Here is a 19,602-nt window from a genome sequence, read left to right as displayed (position 1 = left end):
ACTTTTCCCACTCAAAGTAAGTCCTCTACTTTAAATCAGAATCAGCATTTAAACCATTTTAGAATGCAGGTGGTTTACTATTGATCTTTACTTGGAAGAGCAAAAAGTATGGATCAGTGTTCCAAGAGATAATTACTGACATACAGAGCAATTCTTTTTTGCAAAAAACACAGTATTCAAAAGTTTTGACAGTAGTATCACCACAAAAGTGCCCCAAGATGCATTCAAAGCGAGAAAGTAATACAGTTGCAATTTAGGACCAAATCTGATAAATTTAGGAATGAGTTTTGCTGATACTGTAAAACCCAGTAAAATCAGCAAAAACATCTTGGAATACTGGAATGAAAAGGCTATATTCCTTAACATAAAAACTTTTCAAGCTTCTTTCTAAAAGGAAAATTGTATTCCCAATTTCAGACCCACAATCCTCAAAAAACAGTAATGGTACCTTGGGCTTTCTGAAGTTGATTAGTTTCACACAGTACAAGAGAGAACAAGTGTGCTTTTCCTAATTCTAAGTTAAAGCTAGAGAAAATTAACTTCACTTTGCTCAACTACAAAAACTTAATTTATAATGTACAGTTTTAATACAGAATCTATTTTTTTTTTATTTTTCTAATTAAAGATGGGAGAAAGGAAGGTCTTCTTAAAAGTAATTGCTACTTAGGGTGTCTGGCTGGCTGAGTTGGTAGAGCATGCGACTCTTAATCTCAGGGTCATGAGTTCAGGCCCCACCTTGGGCAAATAATTTGCTTAACAAAATAATAATAAAAAAATTAAAACTGCTGTTTAAAAAAAAATAGCTACCATGAATTAAGTTCATTAAAAAAAATAGGCTACCATTAATAAAATGCCTCATATCTGCCAGCATTTTCTATATATTATTCCAATCAATCATCTTTTTTAAAAAAAGATTTATTTATTTATTTTAGAGAGAGAGCAGGGGAGGGGTAGAGGGAGAGGGAGTGAGAGAGAATCTTTTTTTTTTTTTTAATTTTATTTATTCATGAGAGACAGAGAGAGAGAGAGAGAGAGAGAGGCAGAGGGAGAAGCAGGCTCCCAAGGAGCAGGGAGCCCAATGTGGGACTCGATCCCAGGACCCTGGGATCATGACCCGAGCTGAAGGCAGACGCTTAACCATCTGAGCCACCCAGGCGCCCAGTGAGAGAGAATCTTAAGCGCAGAGCCCGACTAGGAGCTCAATCTCACAACCCTGAGACCATGACCTGAGCAGAAACCAAGAGTTGGAAGCTTAACTGAGCCACCCACATGCCCCCCATTCAATCATCTTAACTACTCGATGAAGTAGATTAACTGACTTTCATTTTAAGTAACTGAAACTCAGAAAAGTTAAGTGACTTGCCCAATATCCCATAATCATACAGGATCTCAAGCCATATATTTTGGACACCAAAGTTCATATTCTTTGTATTAAGTGAATCTTCTCAATAATGGAGTATAACTAAAACAAATACTAGCAAAGTAAGCAGAAAAACTACAAGTACGGTAATGCTTCAGTTTAACAGTAGCAATGTCAGGAAAAACCTTTTTTTTTTTTTTAAGATTTTATTTATTTATTTGACAGAGAGAGAGTACAAGCAGGGGGAGCAGCAGGGACAGGGAGAAGCAGGCTCCCCGCTGAGCAGAGAGCCTGACGTGGGGCTCAATCCCAGGACCCTGGGATCATGACCTGAGGGAAAGGCAGATGCTTAACCAACTAAGCCACCTAGCATCCCAGGAAAAAACTTCTTTAAATAAAATTAAATGTAATCAAGATTATCAAACCCACTAACAACTCTCTGACAGAGTTCTTAAAAAGACAGACAAATCATGTTTTCATTTAGTAATTTCTGGCACCCACATTTACATTATTTCTAATGTACACCTACAACAAATATACAACAAAATTTGCGCCACAATAGGTTTTTTAAAAAGAAGACTGCTCACATACTCATTAGAAAAGTCACAAGGAATGAAGTATCTGGCAATTAAAGCCAAGAAAATCTTTTTTTTTTTTTAAAGATTTTATTTATTTATTTGAGAGCGAGAATGAGAGAGAGAGAGAGCATGAGAGGGGGGAGGTCAGAGGGAGAAGCAGACTCCCTGCCGAGCAGGGAGCCCGATGCGGGACTCGATCCCGGGACTCCAGGATCATGACCTGAGCCGAAGGCAGTCGCTTAACCAACTGAGCCACCCAGGCGCCCCAAAGCCAAGAAAATCTTAATGTTGAAAGGATAAACTTTATATTTTCTCTATCATAATAAATGGGTAAAGGAGTCCTGGCTTCTACTCATTATCCCAAATAGAAAATAAGCATTCGACACCCCAAAGTAATACTTGATTTTAATAAGTTAAAAAGAGCCTCAAAAACCCATAAACCTCCAATTAATACCAATAAGGAGAGGAAAGCATAATGACTAAGAGCAAAGACTCTTATAATACTAGCTCATCTCTCATAGTGTGATCTTAGCTAACTTGTTTTACCTCTTTAATCTCATTTACCTCAGCTATAAAATAAGGACAGCAGTAACCATATCACAGGGTTTTGATGAGTAAGCTAGATACTATATCTAAAACTGCACAACAGTACTTAACACATGGTAATTGCTCAACAAATATTAGTTGCTATTATTCTTATTAATATCACCACTACTACTATCATTAAGGCCAGTTTACCCTGCCTTCCTGTACTCTTACTCCCCACTCCACAAAAAAAATATAGAATCATCCATCATACTCATTTTAGGCTAACAAGTAACATGAGCATATTAAGCACTACAGATATATTCACTCAACGTTTATTAGGCACTACTATATGCCTAACATTCTATTATATACTGGAAGCACAAAAATAAATAAGACATGACTCTTGCTAATTAAGATAGACAATAAATGCAATAAAATATTACAGATGTTATAATAGTTATATACAGACAACATGAGAACACAGAAGAAGGAACAGTCAATCCCAATTCAAGTAGTAATAAAGGACATGAGTTAAAGGACACTCTGGAACAAGAAGGTATCCAACAGGATGGGTAAGAGGGGACATCAGTGACAGAAGCAGCAGTGTATAGTGGTAGTTACAAACATGAGCTTCAGAGACCAAGATACCTGAATTAAAATACCAACTCAGGGCACTTGGGTGGCTCAGTCAGTTAGGCATCCAACTCTTGATTTTGGCTCAGGTCATGATCTTGGTGTCATGAGATCTGGCCCCACCCCAGGCTCCACGCTTAGTAGGGAGTCTGCTTGGGATTCTCTCCCTCTCCCTCTGCCCCTTCCCTCCCCAATAAATAAATCTTTAAAAAATAAAATAAAGGAAAATCCCAACTCCATCATTACTAGATATACAACTTTGTGTACGTCACACAATATCTCTAAGCTTCAGTTTCCTCATCTGTAATTTGGGACCAACTGTTTTTGCAATTAAAAAAAAAATTATTTATTTAAGAGAGAGAAAGTGAGAGAGAGAGAGAGCACGAGCTGGGTGAGTGGTAGAGGGAGAGGCAAACTCCCTGGTGAGCACAGAGCTGGATGTGGGGCTCCATCCCAGGACTCCAGAATCATGACCCGAGTCAAAGGCAGACACTTAACCAACTGAGCCACCCAGGTGCCCTGTTTTTGCAATTTTGATTTTTGATTAAAATCAAAATCTTCATATGGTACTGGTAAAGTTTATTTGAGAATATACAGTAAGTACTTAACCCAGTGGACAATAAGCACTCAACATACAGTAGCTATTATTATGATTCTAGAAGCCAAAGCAGCAAATTAAACCAGGGCCTTTAAAAGCCTGATATGTTCAGAGAACTACAGCAATTAGGCATGACTAGAAACAAAAAGCAAATAAAGTAGGGTAAAAAAAAGGACAGAGTTTAAAAAATAGAAACCAGATCCTAAATAGCCTTGTACGCCACATCAAGGAATTTGCTTTATCCTTTATCTAAGATATGAGAAGGCTTTTTGTCAAAAGAGTGATATGACTGGACTGACATTAGAGAATCTACTCTGATAGCAAGGTAGAGTAAGAATTAGAGGGGTATAATCTTGAAGGTACAGAGCCAGGGATTACTGAAATAAGTGCCAGTAAAAGATGATGGTTTTATTTATGGCAGAAGCATTAAGGAAACAGGGAAAGGGACAAATAAACAAGATGTTAAGAAAGAACCTACAGGACTTAATGCCTGCTTAGATGCGTATGGTGAGAAGAAATAGCAGATATGAGATGTGAGGTTTCTGACTACAGTAAGTAACTTTAGGACAATGTAATTTACAAAGGTGGAAGTAAAAAAAAATTGGTGTGGAGGGGGAAATGATGAGTTCAGAATTAAAACTGGTGACCCTGAGGTGTTTATACAATAAACATATAGTAGGCAGTTGGAAGGCATCTTGGCAGACCGCTAAAAGTAGGAGATGGAAGCCACATGGATATTTAAGAGAAGAATGCTCCTGAGAGAACAAACTGCAAATGCCAAAGGCTCTGAAGCAGGACATGCTTGGAAAGTTTACAGAACATAATGTGGTTTTGCTTAAATATGAACACAAGACAAGCTTATGCTGATGGACTTTGTATCCTTTCATTTTTAATCATTGCCCCTTTAAACTTGCCACTTAAAACCCATCAAACTCCTGAAGTAAGACATCCAAACATCAACCTTTATAATGATCATCCAACTTACACAGGACAATGATCCATACATTTGTGTTTAGGATCTTGGACTGTCACAAGACCACGAAAATATTAAAAGAGGTAATGCAATTAAAGTACACAATGACTTGAACACACTCAAATAAAATTTGTTAATATGTGAGGAGTTTGGAAGGACAAATATAATTTGAATAAATAATTTATCTTGTTTTAGGAAGCTCCCTGAAATGTTCATGCTTGTGAAAAGACTGATATCTTTAAGGGCAGGGACCACAATTTTTCATCTTTGTCATTCCAAAACCTAGCACAAAGTTTATCAAATAGTAGGCTCTATATAAATTATTGTCAAATAAACAAATCCACTCTACAATACCTATCAGAATCAATCAAACTGCCAAGGACTCTAATTTCTGAAAGACAACTTTATTCTGTATGACGTGAATTCATGAAGAAGAGGTATTACCCAAAACTAAACTCTGATTTTCTTTTCTAGAGAATGAACGAATGATTGTAACAGATTGGCAACAAGGAGATAATAATATACAATAGAAAAGTACCTTTGATACTGTATTATCACCTTATTCTAAATTTTGTTGGGGGAGGAATAATAGATCAAATCCATGCACCTGATTTAAGTACAGCCTTAATTAACGCTCTCTTCAAACCAAAAGAAAACAAACTTTTGTTTATCAAATCCTAAGTAAAACAGGTACTAAAGTATAGTAGACTCTCACTGTTCATAGAGTGAAAATAACTAATAATTTAATATAATTGCAACCATTTGAGCAGTGACATCTAAGATTTGTTTTTGCAATTTAATCACATAGGTGATAACACTAGCTTGAGTGTCAAGCAAATTGTATGTTACTTAAACATTGGATTCACACCTCTTAAGTAGTTGTTAGAAGATATCAAATGCAAAAACTCTAATTACTATGGTTTATATTTTATTCCACTTATTCATTTGTCTATTACCCTGAAAAAAAAAAGAAATTCCATCCACAATCTTCATGCAGACTATAGGCCACATCAGATGCATTCATCCTACAACTATGGAAACTAACCATCTCCTCCCACCTCAGTTTTATCTCCTCTCAACATATACCCATAGTTTGTTAAGGAGAGGATACATGAAAAAAAAAAATACTAATATTGTGACAACTTGCTCTTCTCATAGCGTGATAAACACAGGTTTAAATCACATGAGTTATCCCCCTAGTCCAACAAGAGTGTATAATAAGAGGGGCAGAAATTTCGAGAGTTAGAATATTACTAATGGCAGGGGAGGGTCTTTTATGTGTGACCACAAATTCTGCAGCATATTAAATACTCTCTATTAAACTCTTCTGAAGACCCGATCAAGAGAAGGAGAACATATCCAATAACCTAGAAAAGCTAAAACAATCTTTTTTTTTTTTTTTTTTTAAGATTTTATTTATTTATTTGACAGAGAGAGAGAGCACAAGCAGGGTGAGTGGCAGGTAGAGGCAGAGGGAGAAGCAGGCTCCCCGCAGAGCAGGGGGAGCCCGACGCGGGACTCGATCCCAGGACCCTGGGATCATGACCTGAGCCGAAGGCAGTCGCTTAACCGACTGAGCCACCCAGGCGCCCAAGCTAAAACAATCTTGAAAAAGAACAAAGTTGAAGGACTTACACTTCCCAATTTCAAAACTTACTGCAAAAAGCTACAGTAATCAAGATAGTATGGAATGAGCATAAGACATCTAGATAAACTCAATTTAACAGAAATAAAACCTCCAGAAATAAACCCTCACATTTACAGTCAATTGACTTTTGACAAGGGTGCCAAGACAGTTCAATGGAGAAAAAAAATAGTCTTTTCAACAAATGGTGTTGGGACAATTGGTTATTCACATTCAAAAGAATGAGGTGGGATCTCTACCTCACACCTTACATAAAAATTACCTCAAAATGCATCTAAGACATAAATGTAAGAGTTAAAATGACAAAACTCTTAGAAGAAAGCAGGCATAAATCTTCATGACCTCAGATTACACAACAGTTTCTTAGACATGACACCAAAGGCACAAGCAACAAAAGAAATAGGTTAAATATAAAAATTAAGCTTCCCCCAAATTTTAAAATGTTAAGGACATAATCGAGTGAAAAGACAATCAATAGAATGAGAGAAAATATTTGCAAATCATGTACCTGATATGGGACTAGTACCCAGAATACATAAAAAACACAATTCAACAAGAAAACCACCCAATCAAGAAATGGGAAAAAGATCTGAATAGGCATTTCTCCAAAGATATATAAATAAGCACATGAAAAGATGCTCAACTTCATTAGTTATGGAGGAAATGCAAATCAAAACCATAATGAGATACCATTCCATACCCACTAGGATGGCTATATTGAAAAAAAAAAAAAGTTACCAAGGTTGTAGAGAAGTTGGAACCCCATACATTGCTGATGGGAATGTAAAATGGTGCAGTTGCATTGAAAACAGTTTGGCAGTTCTTCAGAAAGTGAAACATGGAGTTAGTTATCATAGGGCCTAGCAATTACACTCCTTAGGTAGACACCCAAGAGAACTGACAAGAAATGTTCATGCAAAACTTGTACACAAATGTTCACAGCATCTTTATTTATAGTGGCCAAAATGTAGAAATAACCCATGAACAAAATGTGGTAAATCCACAAAATAGAATATTTTTCCAAGGGAGTACTGATACAAGATACAACATGTAGAAACCTTGGCAACAATATGCTAAGTGAAAGAAGTGAGGTACAAAAGACCTCATGTCATATGATTCCATTTATATGAAATGCCCAAACTAGGCAAATCCAGAGACACAGGCATATTAGTGATTATCAGGGAATGCAGGATGGGGGCAGGAGGATGGATATAAAATCACTGCTATGGGTAAGGTTTTGTTTGGGGGGGGGTGGGGGATGATGAAAATGTTTTCAAAAGATAGTGGTGGTAGTTGTAAAACTTTGTAAATATATTAAAAATCACTGAATTGTATATAAAGAATGAACCTATGATATGTGGATTATATTTCAATTTTTAAAACTTTGGGAATTTGAGGGATGCCTGGGTAGCTCAGTTGGTTAAGTGACTGCCTTCGGCTCAGGTCATGATCCCAGAACCCCGGGATCAAGTCCCAGATCGGGCTCCCTGCTCAGCGGGGAGCCTGCTTCTCCCTCTGCCTGTTCTGCCTGTTCTGCCTGCTGCTCCCTCTGCTTGGGCTCTCTCTCTCTCTCTGACAAATAAATAAAATCTTTAAAAAATAAATAAATAGGGGCGCCTGGGTGGCTCAGTCGTTAAGCGTCTGCCTTCGGCTCAGGTCATGATCCCAGAGTCCTGGGATCGAGCCCCGCATCGGGCTCCCTGCTCAGCGGGAAGCCTGCTTCTCCCTCTCCCACTCCCTCTGCTTGTGTTCCCTCTCTCGCTGTGTCTCTCTGTCAAATAAATAAAATCTTTAAAAAAAAAAAAAAAAATAAATAAATAAATAAATAAATAAATAAATAAAAAATAAAACTTTGGGAATTTGAATTTGAAAAATACTTTGGAAATCTGTTCCATTTCCTATTTTGATAAATGCACTGTGGTTATGTAAGAGAATGCTTAGGGAGCTTACACTGAAGAATTTAAGGGTAAAGAGGCATGATGTATGCAACCTATTTTCAAATTATTCAGAAAATAAATTATTCATTCATTTGTTTATGGAGAGAGAGAGAATACGACAGTATGAACACAATTGTTGAGTCTGGGTAAAGGATATGGGGGGGGAGTTCCTTGTACTATTCTTGCAACTTTCCAGTAAGTTTGAAATTACATCAAAATAAAAAGTAACAAAGAAAGATAATGTATCCAATACAATTGGACTATTGCCCCTTTTGGGATTGCTCTTTGATAATGATAATTTGTTTCACCTATGTTACTGAATTTAGGGACTGTACAATTTTTAAAACGCAAAAATAAAAATGTAGAGATATAGCAGAATAAGTAAACAGAGAAAAAAATCAATTAGAAGCTGGTAAGAGCTGAAAGTCTTTCCAAAGTGTACCACTCAAGGTATCAACTGACAGGGACGCCTGGGTGGCTCAGTCGGTTAAGCGTCCGTATCAACTGACAAGGTCAAACCTTTACTTTCTGAGATTTCATAAAATGCTTACATGAAAAAATTTTCAATTATACATCATGAAAGAAAATACTAAGGTTCATTTATCTAGCTTTAATACCATACTGAGTTAACGTTTTTAAAACTGAACTCACTGCTAGTGATATAAAGGATAAAACATATTCTTCCTAGCATTTAATCAATATATGAAGCATTGTGATCAATCACAAGTTAGTCAATATGAGAATGAATCAGGAAAAAATGAGGATTATATTTCAGAAACATCTCATCTTACACTATCCTATGTTAACTGGGTTCAATGCTTTTAGGGAAGACACTACTGAATGCTCATACAGCCTCTCCTATTATATATGATTTTTATTATTTTGTCAAACTCAAACCTTTTGATTTGTTAATATCTAATATGATAAAACAATTACATTAAGATTTCTTTAAAGATTTTATTTATTTTGAGAGGGGGTGAGGGACAGAGGCAGAGAGAAAGAGAGAAACCCAAGCAGACTCCACGCCAAACAAAGAACCCAAAGCAGGGCTCGATCCCACAACCCTGAGATCATGCCTCAAACTGAAATCAAGAATTGGACACTTAACCAACTGAGTCACCCAGGTGCCCCAAAACAATTACATTAAGATTTGCATTAAAACAGGGGCACCCGGGTGGCTCAGACGCTTAAACGTCTGCCTTCGGCTCAGGTCATGATCCCAAGGTCCTGGGATCGAACCTGACATCGGGCTCCCTGCTCAGCAGCGAGTCTGCTTCTCCCTCTCCCTCTGATGCTCCCCCTGCTTGTGTGCTCTTTTGCTCTCTCTCTCTCAGTCTGTCAAATAAATAAATAAAATCTTAAAAAAAAAAAAGAGAGATTTGCATTAAAACTTGTTCTCACTCAAAGTGATCTACAGATTCAATGCAATCCCTACCAAAAACCCAGGGCAATTTTGGCAGAAATACAAAGATTCATCCTAAAATTCATGTGGAATTTCAAGGGACCCTAAATAACCAGAACAATCTTGAAAAAGAACAAATCTGAAGGACCAACACTGCCTGATTTCAAACTTACTAGAAAAGTTACAGTAATCAAAACAGAGTGATACCAGCATAAAACAGACATACAGACCAATGGAACAGGACAGACAAGCCAGAAATAAACCCTCTAGGGGCGCCTGGGTGGCTCAGTCGTTAAGCGTCTGCCTTCGGCTCAGGTCATGATCCCAGGGTCCTGGAATCAAGCCCCACATTGGGCTCCCTGCTCCACGGGAAGCCTGCCTCTCCCTCTCCCACTCCCCCTGCTTGTGTTCCCTCTCACGCTGTGTCTCTTTCTGTCAAATAAATAAATAAAATCTTTACATAAACAAATAAACCCTCCCAATATGTGGCCCAGTGATTTTCAACAAGGATGTCAAGACCAATCAATTGGAAGATGATAGTCTTTTCAATAAATCATGCTGGAAAAAATGATATCCACATGCAAAAGAATGAAGTTGGACACTGACCTTACATTGTATACAAAAATTAACTCAAAATGGATCCAAGACCTAGATTAAGAGCTAAAACTATAAAATTCATAGAAGAAAACATTGGAGAAAAGCTTCATGACACTGGATTTGGCAACAACTTCATGCATATGACACCAAAAGTACAAACAAAAGAAAAAATAGGTAAATTGGACTTCATCAAAATTAAAAACTTTGAGGAATAAAAGGACACTATCAACAGAATAAAAAGGCAACCTATGGAATGGGAAAAAAAAATAGGTGCAAATTATATATGTGATAAGAACATCTACAATTAAACAACGAAAAAGTAACCCAACTAAAAATGGGGATAGGATTTGAACAGACATTTCTCCAAAGAAGATACACAAATTGCCAAAGGCACACAAAAAGATGCTCAATATCACTAATCATTAGGGAAATACGAATTAAAACCACAATGAGATACCACTTCACACACATTAGGATGGCTATTATCAAAAACAAAAAGAAAAAACAAGTATTGGCTAAAATGTGTGGCAACTGGAACCCTTGTGCAATTCTGGTGGGAATGTAAAATACTACAGGTGCTATGGAAAACAGTATGGTAATTCCTCAAAAAATTAAAAATAGAATTACTATATGATCCCACAATCTCACTACCAGGTACATACCCAGAAGAACTGAAAGCAGGGACTTGAACAGGTATTTGTACACCCATGTTCATAGAAACATATACATAATAGCCAAAAGGTAAAAGCAACCCAAGTGTCCATCAACAGATGAATGGATAAACAAAATGTGGTATATACATATAATGGTATAGTATTCAGCCTTCAAAAGGAATGAAATTCTGACACATGCTATAACATGGATGAACCTTGAAGACATAATGCTAAGCGAAACAAGCCAGTCACAAAAAGAGAAACACCATATGATTCCACTTATTTGATGTACCCAGAGTAGTTAAATTTACAGAAAAAGAAAGTAGAATTGTGGTTGTTAAGGGGTGGGGAAGGGTAGATAGGGATGGATACAGAATCTGGGAAGATGAACATATTCTGGAGATGGCTGCTGGGTGATGGTTGCACAACATTGTGAATGTACTTAATGCCACTGAACTGTACCCTTTAAAATGGTTAAAATGGTAAATTTTATGTTACGTATATTCTAAGACAACTAAAAAAAATGGTTAAAATGGTCAATTTTGTCTCTGTATACTTTACCACACACACAAAAACAAAAACAAAACATTCTCAATCTAACTGTCCTCATTACAAACTGTTAAACAAATCAAACTTACCTTGGCAACTTAATAAACTGCTCTCCTGTACAATTCTTTGGCTCTTTTTTTTTTTTTAAGATTTTATTTGTCAGAGAGAGAGAGCACAAGCAGGGGGAGCAGCAGGCAGAGGGAGAAGCAGGCTCCCCACCGGGCAGGGAGTCCGAGGCGGGGCTCAATCCCAGGACCCTGGGATCATGACCTGAGCCAAAGGCAGCCGCTTAACCAACTGAGCCACCCAGGCATCCCCAATTCTTTGGTTCTTAAGGCTAATCCCTGGGGGTATACCTGCCTTTCTCTTTTCAAAATTGCACACTAATGCAGGTAAATCAAACAGCCAGGATACACTGGGATATCTACTTACAAAAACAAAAACAAACACCCTTTCTACTACTGAAAACATCCATTAAGGGAAAAACTTCATGAGAACAGAAGTGTATGTAAAGGAGGAAGATCAAATGTGCTCTTTGACAAACAGCTGCTAAATTTCAGTCTAGGAAGTAAAATAGAGCTTTATATACAACTTTACTTTCTTCCTAGTTTAGGTAAAATTGGCCAGGAAAAGGTAAGCCAGTCAATCATCACAAGGCAAATGATCTTCATTCATAGGAACGACACACCATAATTAACTACCAATAGAACAGCACATAGATTTTAATTTCTACAAATTAATTAGAGTGTAACAATATACAAAATCAACGTTTTCCATATTGGCAAAGGTGCAAAGTTGGGTATATGCCTTTCTATATCAGTAAGGTTAATATTTATTTAATTCTTTTAAGATGAATGATGACAAGAACTGAACTTTTCAAGTAAGTTCAATTACAAAATTATCTTAGAATAGTGCTCCTCCTGTACTCAATGGTATACTTTTAACTGCCTTCTTAATATACTGATCTACACAGCAGTCACCAATTTCATTAAATAATAGAAAACTTCCCCAACAAGGTCAACTATGGATTATGTGCTAGTTTGAGACAGGCATGTCTTAAGCAACTAATTAAATTCATTGGTACAATGCACCAGAAAAGAAACAGTCAGCAGAACAAGTAAGATAACTTTTAGAATGGGAGTCAGATGACCTATTTTCTACTACAAATTAGCTGTGTTATCCTGGGCAAGTCAATTAGCTCAACTGTTTCCAGACTTGTAAGGCTTTGCCCAGGGTCCTGACATGAAGTTTCTAATTTGATATTTTGTCAAATGTGGATATTTTTAAAAATTCATTTCATAACAATAAGAAGAACATTATCTCAACACAGAAAAAATTATGGAAAAAATAGCTTTATAAGAAGTTCACTACATTGTCCTTACTTTTCTCATTTCACTTTAATGAAAACTTCTACAGGGACTAAGCAAGTATTTATTGGAGAAACAGTATTTTATAACCAAAACCTGCCTATTTCTTAATCTGAAGAAGCAAAATAATAGCATGGGTTTTGGATTCAGTACTAGATTCAAATCCTAGCTTTACCACTTACTGGCTATGTAACATTTTAAACATTTTTAAATTTTTTGTTTTATGGATTCATCATTTCCCTGAGCCTACATTTATTCATCTATAAAAATGCAGGTATCTACTTCAAAGGGGTGTTGAAACAATTAAATAATGAAAGTATCTAGTATAGAACTGGCATATAATATGCATTCAATAAATGGTAGCAGTTACCTAAAAATGAGATGAGACAGGATTATCACCAAGATTCTTTGACTTTATAGACAAGCAACAGAAAAGGAAAACTATAAATAATAAAGTCAAAGAAGACAGATATATTGAAATAGTTAGGGGCACCTGGGTGGCTCAGTTGGATAAGCATCTGCCTTCTGCACAGGTCATGATCTCAGGGTCCTGGGATCAAGCCCCACATCAGGCTCCCCGCTCAGGGGGGAGTCTGCTTGTCTCTCTCCTGCTGCCCCTCCCCCCGCTCATGCTCTCTTTCTCAAATAAATAAATAAAAAATCTTAAAAAAAAAAAAGAAATAGTTAATTTATAATGGGTAAAAAAAAGGAACTGATTTTTTTTTCTAAACTTAAAGATTTTTTTTTTAAAGATTTTATTTATTTATTTGACAGAGAGAGACACAGCGAGAGAGGGAACACAAGCAGGGGGAGAGGCAGAGGGAGAAGCAGGCTTCCCGTGGAGCAGGGAGCCCGATGCGGGGCTCAATCCCAGGACCCTGGGATCATGACCTGAGCTGAAGGCAGACGCTTAAAGACTGAGCCACCCAGGCACCCCTGATTTTATTTCTTATACTTCTGGTTATGTAGGAAGGTAAATTTGGCAAAAAACAAACAAAAAAAAGGTAGACTCTTCATTTCTTTTCTTTTTACTTGCCAATTCAAGACTAATACTTTTTAAAAACTGCTTTGCATTCTCTTTAAAGCAAAATATTTTATTTACCTAACCTATCACTGAATCAGAAGGCCAGAATTGGTTTTCAGAGGTTATCTAGTACATTATCACATTACTACCAGATAGACTCAGGAAGGAATGTGCTTAAACTCATCTCCAATGCTTCATTCTTAACATGTTTTTATCATTCTAATTAGAAAAAGTCTAAATCCTTCTCAAATTTACCACTTAGAAATCTCACATATACAGTATGTTATCTCTTGTATAATAATAGGGAAAATAAAAATACATATTTGTATTTCCATACATTCTGAAAGGAAAAAAAGACATTAGAAGTGTAGAGGGCAAGATACTTGGGAGGGGTTAGTTCAAGATTTTTCACTGTATTTGCCTTTATCTCACTGTGACTCATAAATTGTATGCATGTAATCAGCTATTGAAATGTACTAAGTAATAACCATAAGAAAACCCCACATCCTTCAAGTTTCACAGTAAGGTAAAATCTAATCTAATCCAAATCTAATCAACTCTGGTTTGACCCACCATTCATATAACCATACTTATCAACACATCATTTTATATGTAAAGTCTTAAGGCTTTACAGAATGAAATTGTATAAGGTTGATACTCATGCAATATAACAAATGGTTACAATAATAACATGTAGCTTTTCCTTCTGTAAACATTTCCAATGTCTCCAAAATTTGCTCACCAGAGTACAAAGTTCTATTTCCTATTTTATCACTAGTATTGATAATTTATGGAATAAAGCACTTTCTACCTTGAACAAAGTCCCAATAAAAGTTTTTTGGAAATTTATTTTCATGGACAATAAATGAATTTTTCAAAAATAATATAGTATTTTAAGTTAAAGTTACTCAAAATGATAAATTTACCACAGAAAATTTACAGCATTAAACCTTTCAGTACCCTCCTTCAATTTCTCTCTTGTCCAGATTATGAACATAAACCTTGAGATGCTACTAAAAGCAGTGACTCACCTGTTTACCTAAAGTTTGAATACAGAGTATTCATGACAAAATTGCCATCCCTGCCGATAAGAATGGACTCTAGACCAGTGGTTCTCAACCAGGGGTGATTGTGTCCCCAGGAGACATTTAGCAATGTCTGGAGACATTTATGGCTCTCACAACTGGAGGGGTTCTAGTGGCATCTAGTGGGTAAAGGCCAGGGATGTTGCTAATGCACAGGACAGACAGCCTCTAACAACGAGAATTATCTGGACTAAAATGTCAATATGTTGCTGTTGAGAAACCTTGTTCTAGATTATAGATTATAAGTAACTCTAAAGCAAATGATATATCTCCTCTTCAATGAGAGAAAATCAAAATGGAAATTCTGTATGGCTGTACTTTTGCCTCTAAAAATAATTTTCACGGAAAAAAAATTCCCTACAAAGCTTTTGCTATAATTTCCTATAAACTGCTGTATACAGTTTGTGTGTTTCTACTTATTTATAAATAAGGCACCTGCCTCAAGATAAGAAAAAAAAAAAACCTCAATATGATACAAAGCTATGCTGTCTAATTGGGTACCCGTCTTTAAAGTGTGTGTGTGTATATATATATATATAAACAAATACACACACATACATAGGCTTATATAGGCCTAGAAAATTTACTGAAAAAATTATAATATTGGTTATCACTGAAGAATGGGATTTGAAGGGTCAGTGGGGGTGAGAAGGACTTCTACTTTGCACCTTATATCTACTACCTACACTGTTGAATTTTTCAACATGAGACTATATGACTTTTATAATTTTAAAAGGAGGGGGCACCTGGGTGGCTCAGTTGGCTGAGCATCTGCCTCCACTCAGGTCATGATTCTGGGGTCCTGGGATCGAGCTCCGTCTTGGGCTCCCTGCTCTGTGGGGAGCCTGCTTCTCCCTCTCCCTCTGCCTCCACCCGACCCCTGCTCATGCTCTCTCTGTCTCTCTCACCCTCTCGCTCTCTCAAAGAAATAAAATCTTTAAAAAAAAAATTAAAAGGAGAATATCACGCATATATACGCATATATTCTTATAACAGAAAATTTAGTCATAAGCCTCACAAAAGTCTTTTCTTTAGGTATTTTCTTCTTTTTTACTTGCTTAAAAAAGACTACAAATCTAAAATCAACATTTAAAAATTGTTTTTTAAAGAATTTTCAACCTGATCGCTATTCTAAACAATGGTACATTTCAACAGGATCCAATGCAAGTTCTGATTTCTATTCAAGGCCTTGGACAGCTAAGGAACATTCTTGCTATGCCTGAAGAAATACAAAACAGATATTTACCAATGTTTAAAACAAGAACCAAAGATCCCAAATGGTGGCATTCTCTAAGCTACTATAATTCTAATAAAAAATTTACAAAAAGACCCAAACCCATTCCTTAAACTAAAACGTCTTTTAACTTAGCCAGCAAGGGAAAACAGCTTGGTTTTTCTTAGCTATTGGCTCTCATAATGAACAAAAGAGAGGTCCCTAGAGTATCTATGCCTCTGTACACCAAATGTATAAGACTTCTACTAATTCCAGAGCAAATAAACTAGGCCTCCACATTTCTTACTTATTTCTCACCGAGTCCTGCCCCATTTGGGGAACAAGACAAATTTTGCTCTCAAACTATAAAGTAACTCGTTATCTTTCTGGATTTCTAGATTCTAAATACTTGGTTCTAAAACATCTAGGGAAGACAAAAATAAAGATTTTAGTATTATTCATCAAATGCCAATTGGGTGAGTGTTTTTTGAACATTAAGATCTCTTCATAATGGAAATTCAAAGGCAATGATATGGGAGAAAATGGCTAATCCTTTGAAAGAGAAAAGAAAAAAGAAAGAAATCTGCTTGGGCAAAATAGGTCATTTCACTCACAAACATATAGACTATACTCTACCACACATACTGTACAGCAAAGACTAGATACTCCAGGAATTTCTTCTCTACGTGATATAGAAGAAAGAAGACATAAAAACAAAATTTCCTTTTTCTACAGGTTAAGAAAGAATCTATGTGCACCCTGAGCATCATCTTAGACTATGATAAAGTCTCTGGGTATCCCAGACACATTCATTCCAAAAATGAGGCCCACCCATATACACTTAATATCTAAATCCTGGCACAGAAAACCCCCCAACAGGAAACTAAGGAGTTCTACCATTAGCCTAAATGAGTACAAGAATCATCAATAAATAACTTCCACAGTAAACATCAAAAAAACAAAAAGATGTTGATTCTGCTCACAGCTTTAATCACATGGTATGGGGAATCCAAATGAAATACAGTAAGCTTTAGAAGAGAGAGACTGTGTGTGCGTGCGTGTGTGTGTGTACAAGCCTCACAGAAATGGTTACTTAAAAAGCTCATTTCCCAGATACAACACATGAGCCAAAAGAGTTAGAAATTTATGACTTTGGAGGCTCACTATCACTCTACCTCCGAAAAAATATAAGAATATTATTTATGTAAAAGTGAATTAGTGATCTTTCACTTTACCTATGATAATTATGTAAAAATGGTCCAGAAAATCAAGGACATTACATTTAGACCAAAGCAAACCTTTTCAGGCTCTCTTACAAGTTAAAACAAAAAAAGACTCTAATCTTTAAAATCTAAAGGTATTCCCACTTAATTCTGTAGGTAAAAAGTACATGTGTTGTAGGTTCCTCTCTCATCAATTTTCATTGAAAGGATGGAAGAAAGTCTTCCATAAGCACAAGAGTGGAGGTGCTCCAGAGACTCTCCCTATAACTGCCTACTCAAATAAAATCCTGTCCCACTTTGACTTAGAAGTTACTTCTCTTAAAGTGAAATTCAAAGATACAGACATTCAAGGGACTAGCTTCCTTACATCCCACACACTATTTTTTCCAAAGCAAAACACTGGAGTTAAAATGTACTAACATTTTAAGTCTAAATGAACCCCTGTTCAGACATGGTAAGACAATGGTAGAATGGTAAGACAATGCACTAACTGTATTCTGCAACCCATAAATAGTTTCTTATTCCTCTCAAATACAACAGCCAAGATAGTTGTACACAGAGAAATCTCTGTACTTTAACAGCAAGATCAGAGGCTAAAATAATTGGTCATAGGGGAATGAACCAGGCACCTTAGAACCAAAATAGAATACTCTGGCACTTAGAACAATAGCCATCAAGGAACAGTACTATATCCAAGCCATAGTCAAGAGATAAAAGTATATATATAATATATATATATGTATTATATATCTCCCTATTCCCTAGGGCCCAAAAGATGATGATGCCGTCCATCCCAGGTTGCTCAGACCTAAAAAGCCAGAGTTAAGAGTTAAAGAGTTACAAGAAATGAAGGATCTGATCATTAATTGCCGCAAAAGCTGTTCAGTGTTTCACCTTCTCCAAGCCTAAAAAATACAGACTTCAGCTATCCAGCTATTTTGAAGTTCAGAGATGCACTGGAATTTCCTTTTCCTGCGTAACTTCACAAAAGGTCCCAGGTGCAAGACTCACGTGCTTTCTTAGGGTAAAAGCAGACAGCTTCTTCATACTAACCTGTCTCAAACTAAAAAAGGAAATTAAGAACACTTCTTTCATGCACAGGTAAGGCACAGGGCAAATAAATGACAGACAACTCAACTCTGGGAACATGCATATACTGGAAATGCTCTTTCAGCTAGCAAGCTCTGTCTCGGTCTCTCTCTCTCCCTCTCCATGTCTCGCTCGCTCTCAGTACCAAGGGCAGGGACTCTGGCAAGACCCCGCCCCCCCATCTCCAAAGCGGGGTGGGCGGGAGGTAGCCAGAGGAGTCCTTGTTCCCGCGCGAAGCTTAGAGACCAGAGGACTCCCCATTGTGGGTCTACGGATGGTGACGGGAACCGGTCCGGCTCGAGCCGCCGGCTGAAGAGTAAGCTGAGGGCGCACTAGGCCCGCACCGCTGCCACTGCCGCCATGGAGCCGATCACTGTCAGAGAACGGCTCCGCCCGGGGAGCCAGAGGGTGGCCCGGGCCCTGTGCCGACCCAAAGAGAATTCATGCCTCACACTGTATGGGACGCGGGGGTCCTGGAAGCGTACCTCGGACACCTCGTCCTCGTCGCTGCCAGAGGCACCACCTCCACCCCCGGTCCTCAGCACGGCAGCCGCCAACTTGAAATCCAGCGTCGCGTCCCCTCCGGCCGCACCGCTGCCGCCGCCACCGACTCCCGGCGCGGGCCCGGCCTCCCCAAAGAGTCTCACGGTGCGAATCCCCAGCCCGACCCCTCCCGGCGGAGGCGGCTCCGAGGCCCCGGCTGGGGCGGATCGCGGAGCCACCGAGTCCAGATCCTCCTCAAAGGAGGTGCCGCCGCCTCCGCCATCGGTCAGCATGGTTCGCACGCGGAGCCGGAGACGCTGCCGAGTCACTCGCAGCCACCGCCGCCGCCGATCCCGGGAACGAGAGGAACAGCAGGAGGAAGAAGCTTCTCCTTCCCCCCGTCCCAGCAGCGCCACTAACTTCTCACTGCCTAACCTGCTGCCTCCCGCCCCCCACACTCGCCACTGGCTGCAGCTCCCCAGCGGCTGCAGATCATTGGCCAAGGTAACCCGTCGCTCAGGCTCTTCGTCACGCGCGGCTTGCTGGCTCGCGGCCCCCAAGCTGCGTTGACCCGCGTAGGCCTAGGCGGTTGCGAACACCCGCCTCCTAGTCCCCACGCACCGACTTCCGGTCTTTTTCTACGTCTATTGGTCAACCTCTCTAAC

The 19,602-nt window shown here is 38.2% G+C and overlaps 1 protein-coding gene across 1 annotated transcript in view; it reads right to left on the bottom strand.

The window, feature by feature from the left end:
• LOC110591113 (ankyrin repeat and KH domain-containing protein 1) overlaps window positions 1-19,351 on the bottom strand; it is a 123,912-nt gene extending 104,561 nt beyond the window's left edge. Inside the window, 1 exon segment of the mRNA XM_021702015.2 lies at window positions 18,940-19,351. Within this exon segment, the coding sequence (XP_021557690.1) occupies window positions 18,940-19,230 (291 nt within the window). The 5' untranslated portion in view covers window positions 19,231-19,351.
• Window positions 19,352-19,602: the final 251 nt, after the last annotated feature.

Source organism: Neomonachus schauinslandi, chromosome 7 (genome assembly GCF_002201575.2).
Source record: "Neomonachus schauinslandi chromosome 7, ASM220157v2, whole genome shotgun sequence".
Classification (NCBI taxonomy): domain Eukaryota; kingdom Metazoa; phylum Chordata; class Mammalia; order Carnivora; family Phocidae; genus Neomonachus; species Neomonachus schauinslandi.
This window is presented reverse-complemented; position numbering and strand designations above follow the sequence as displayed.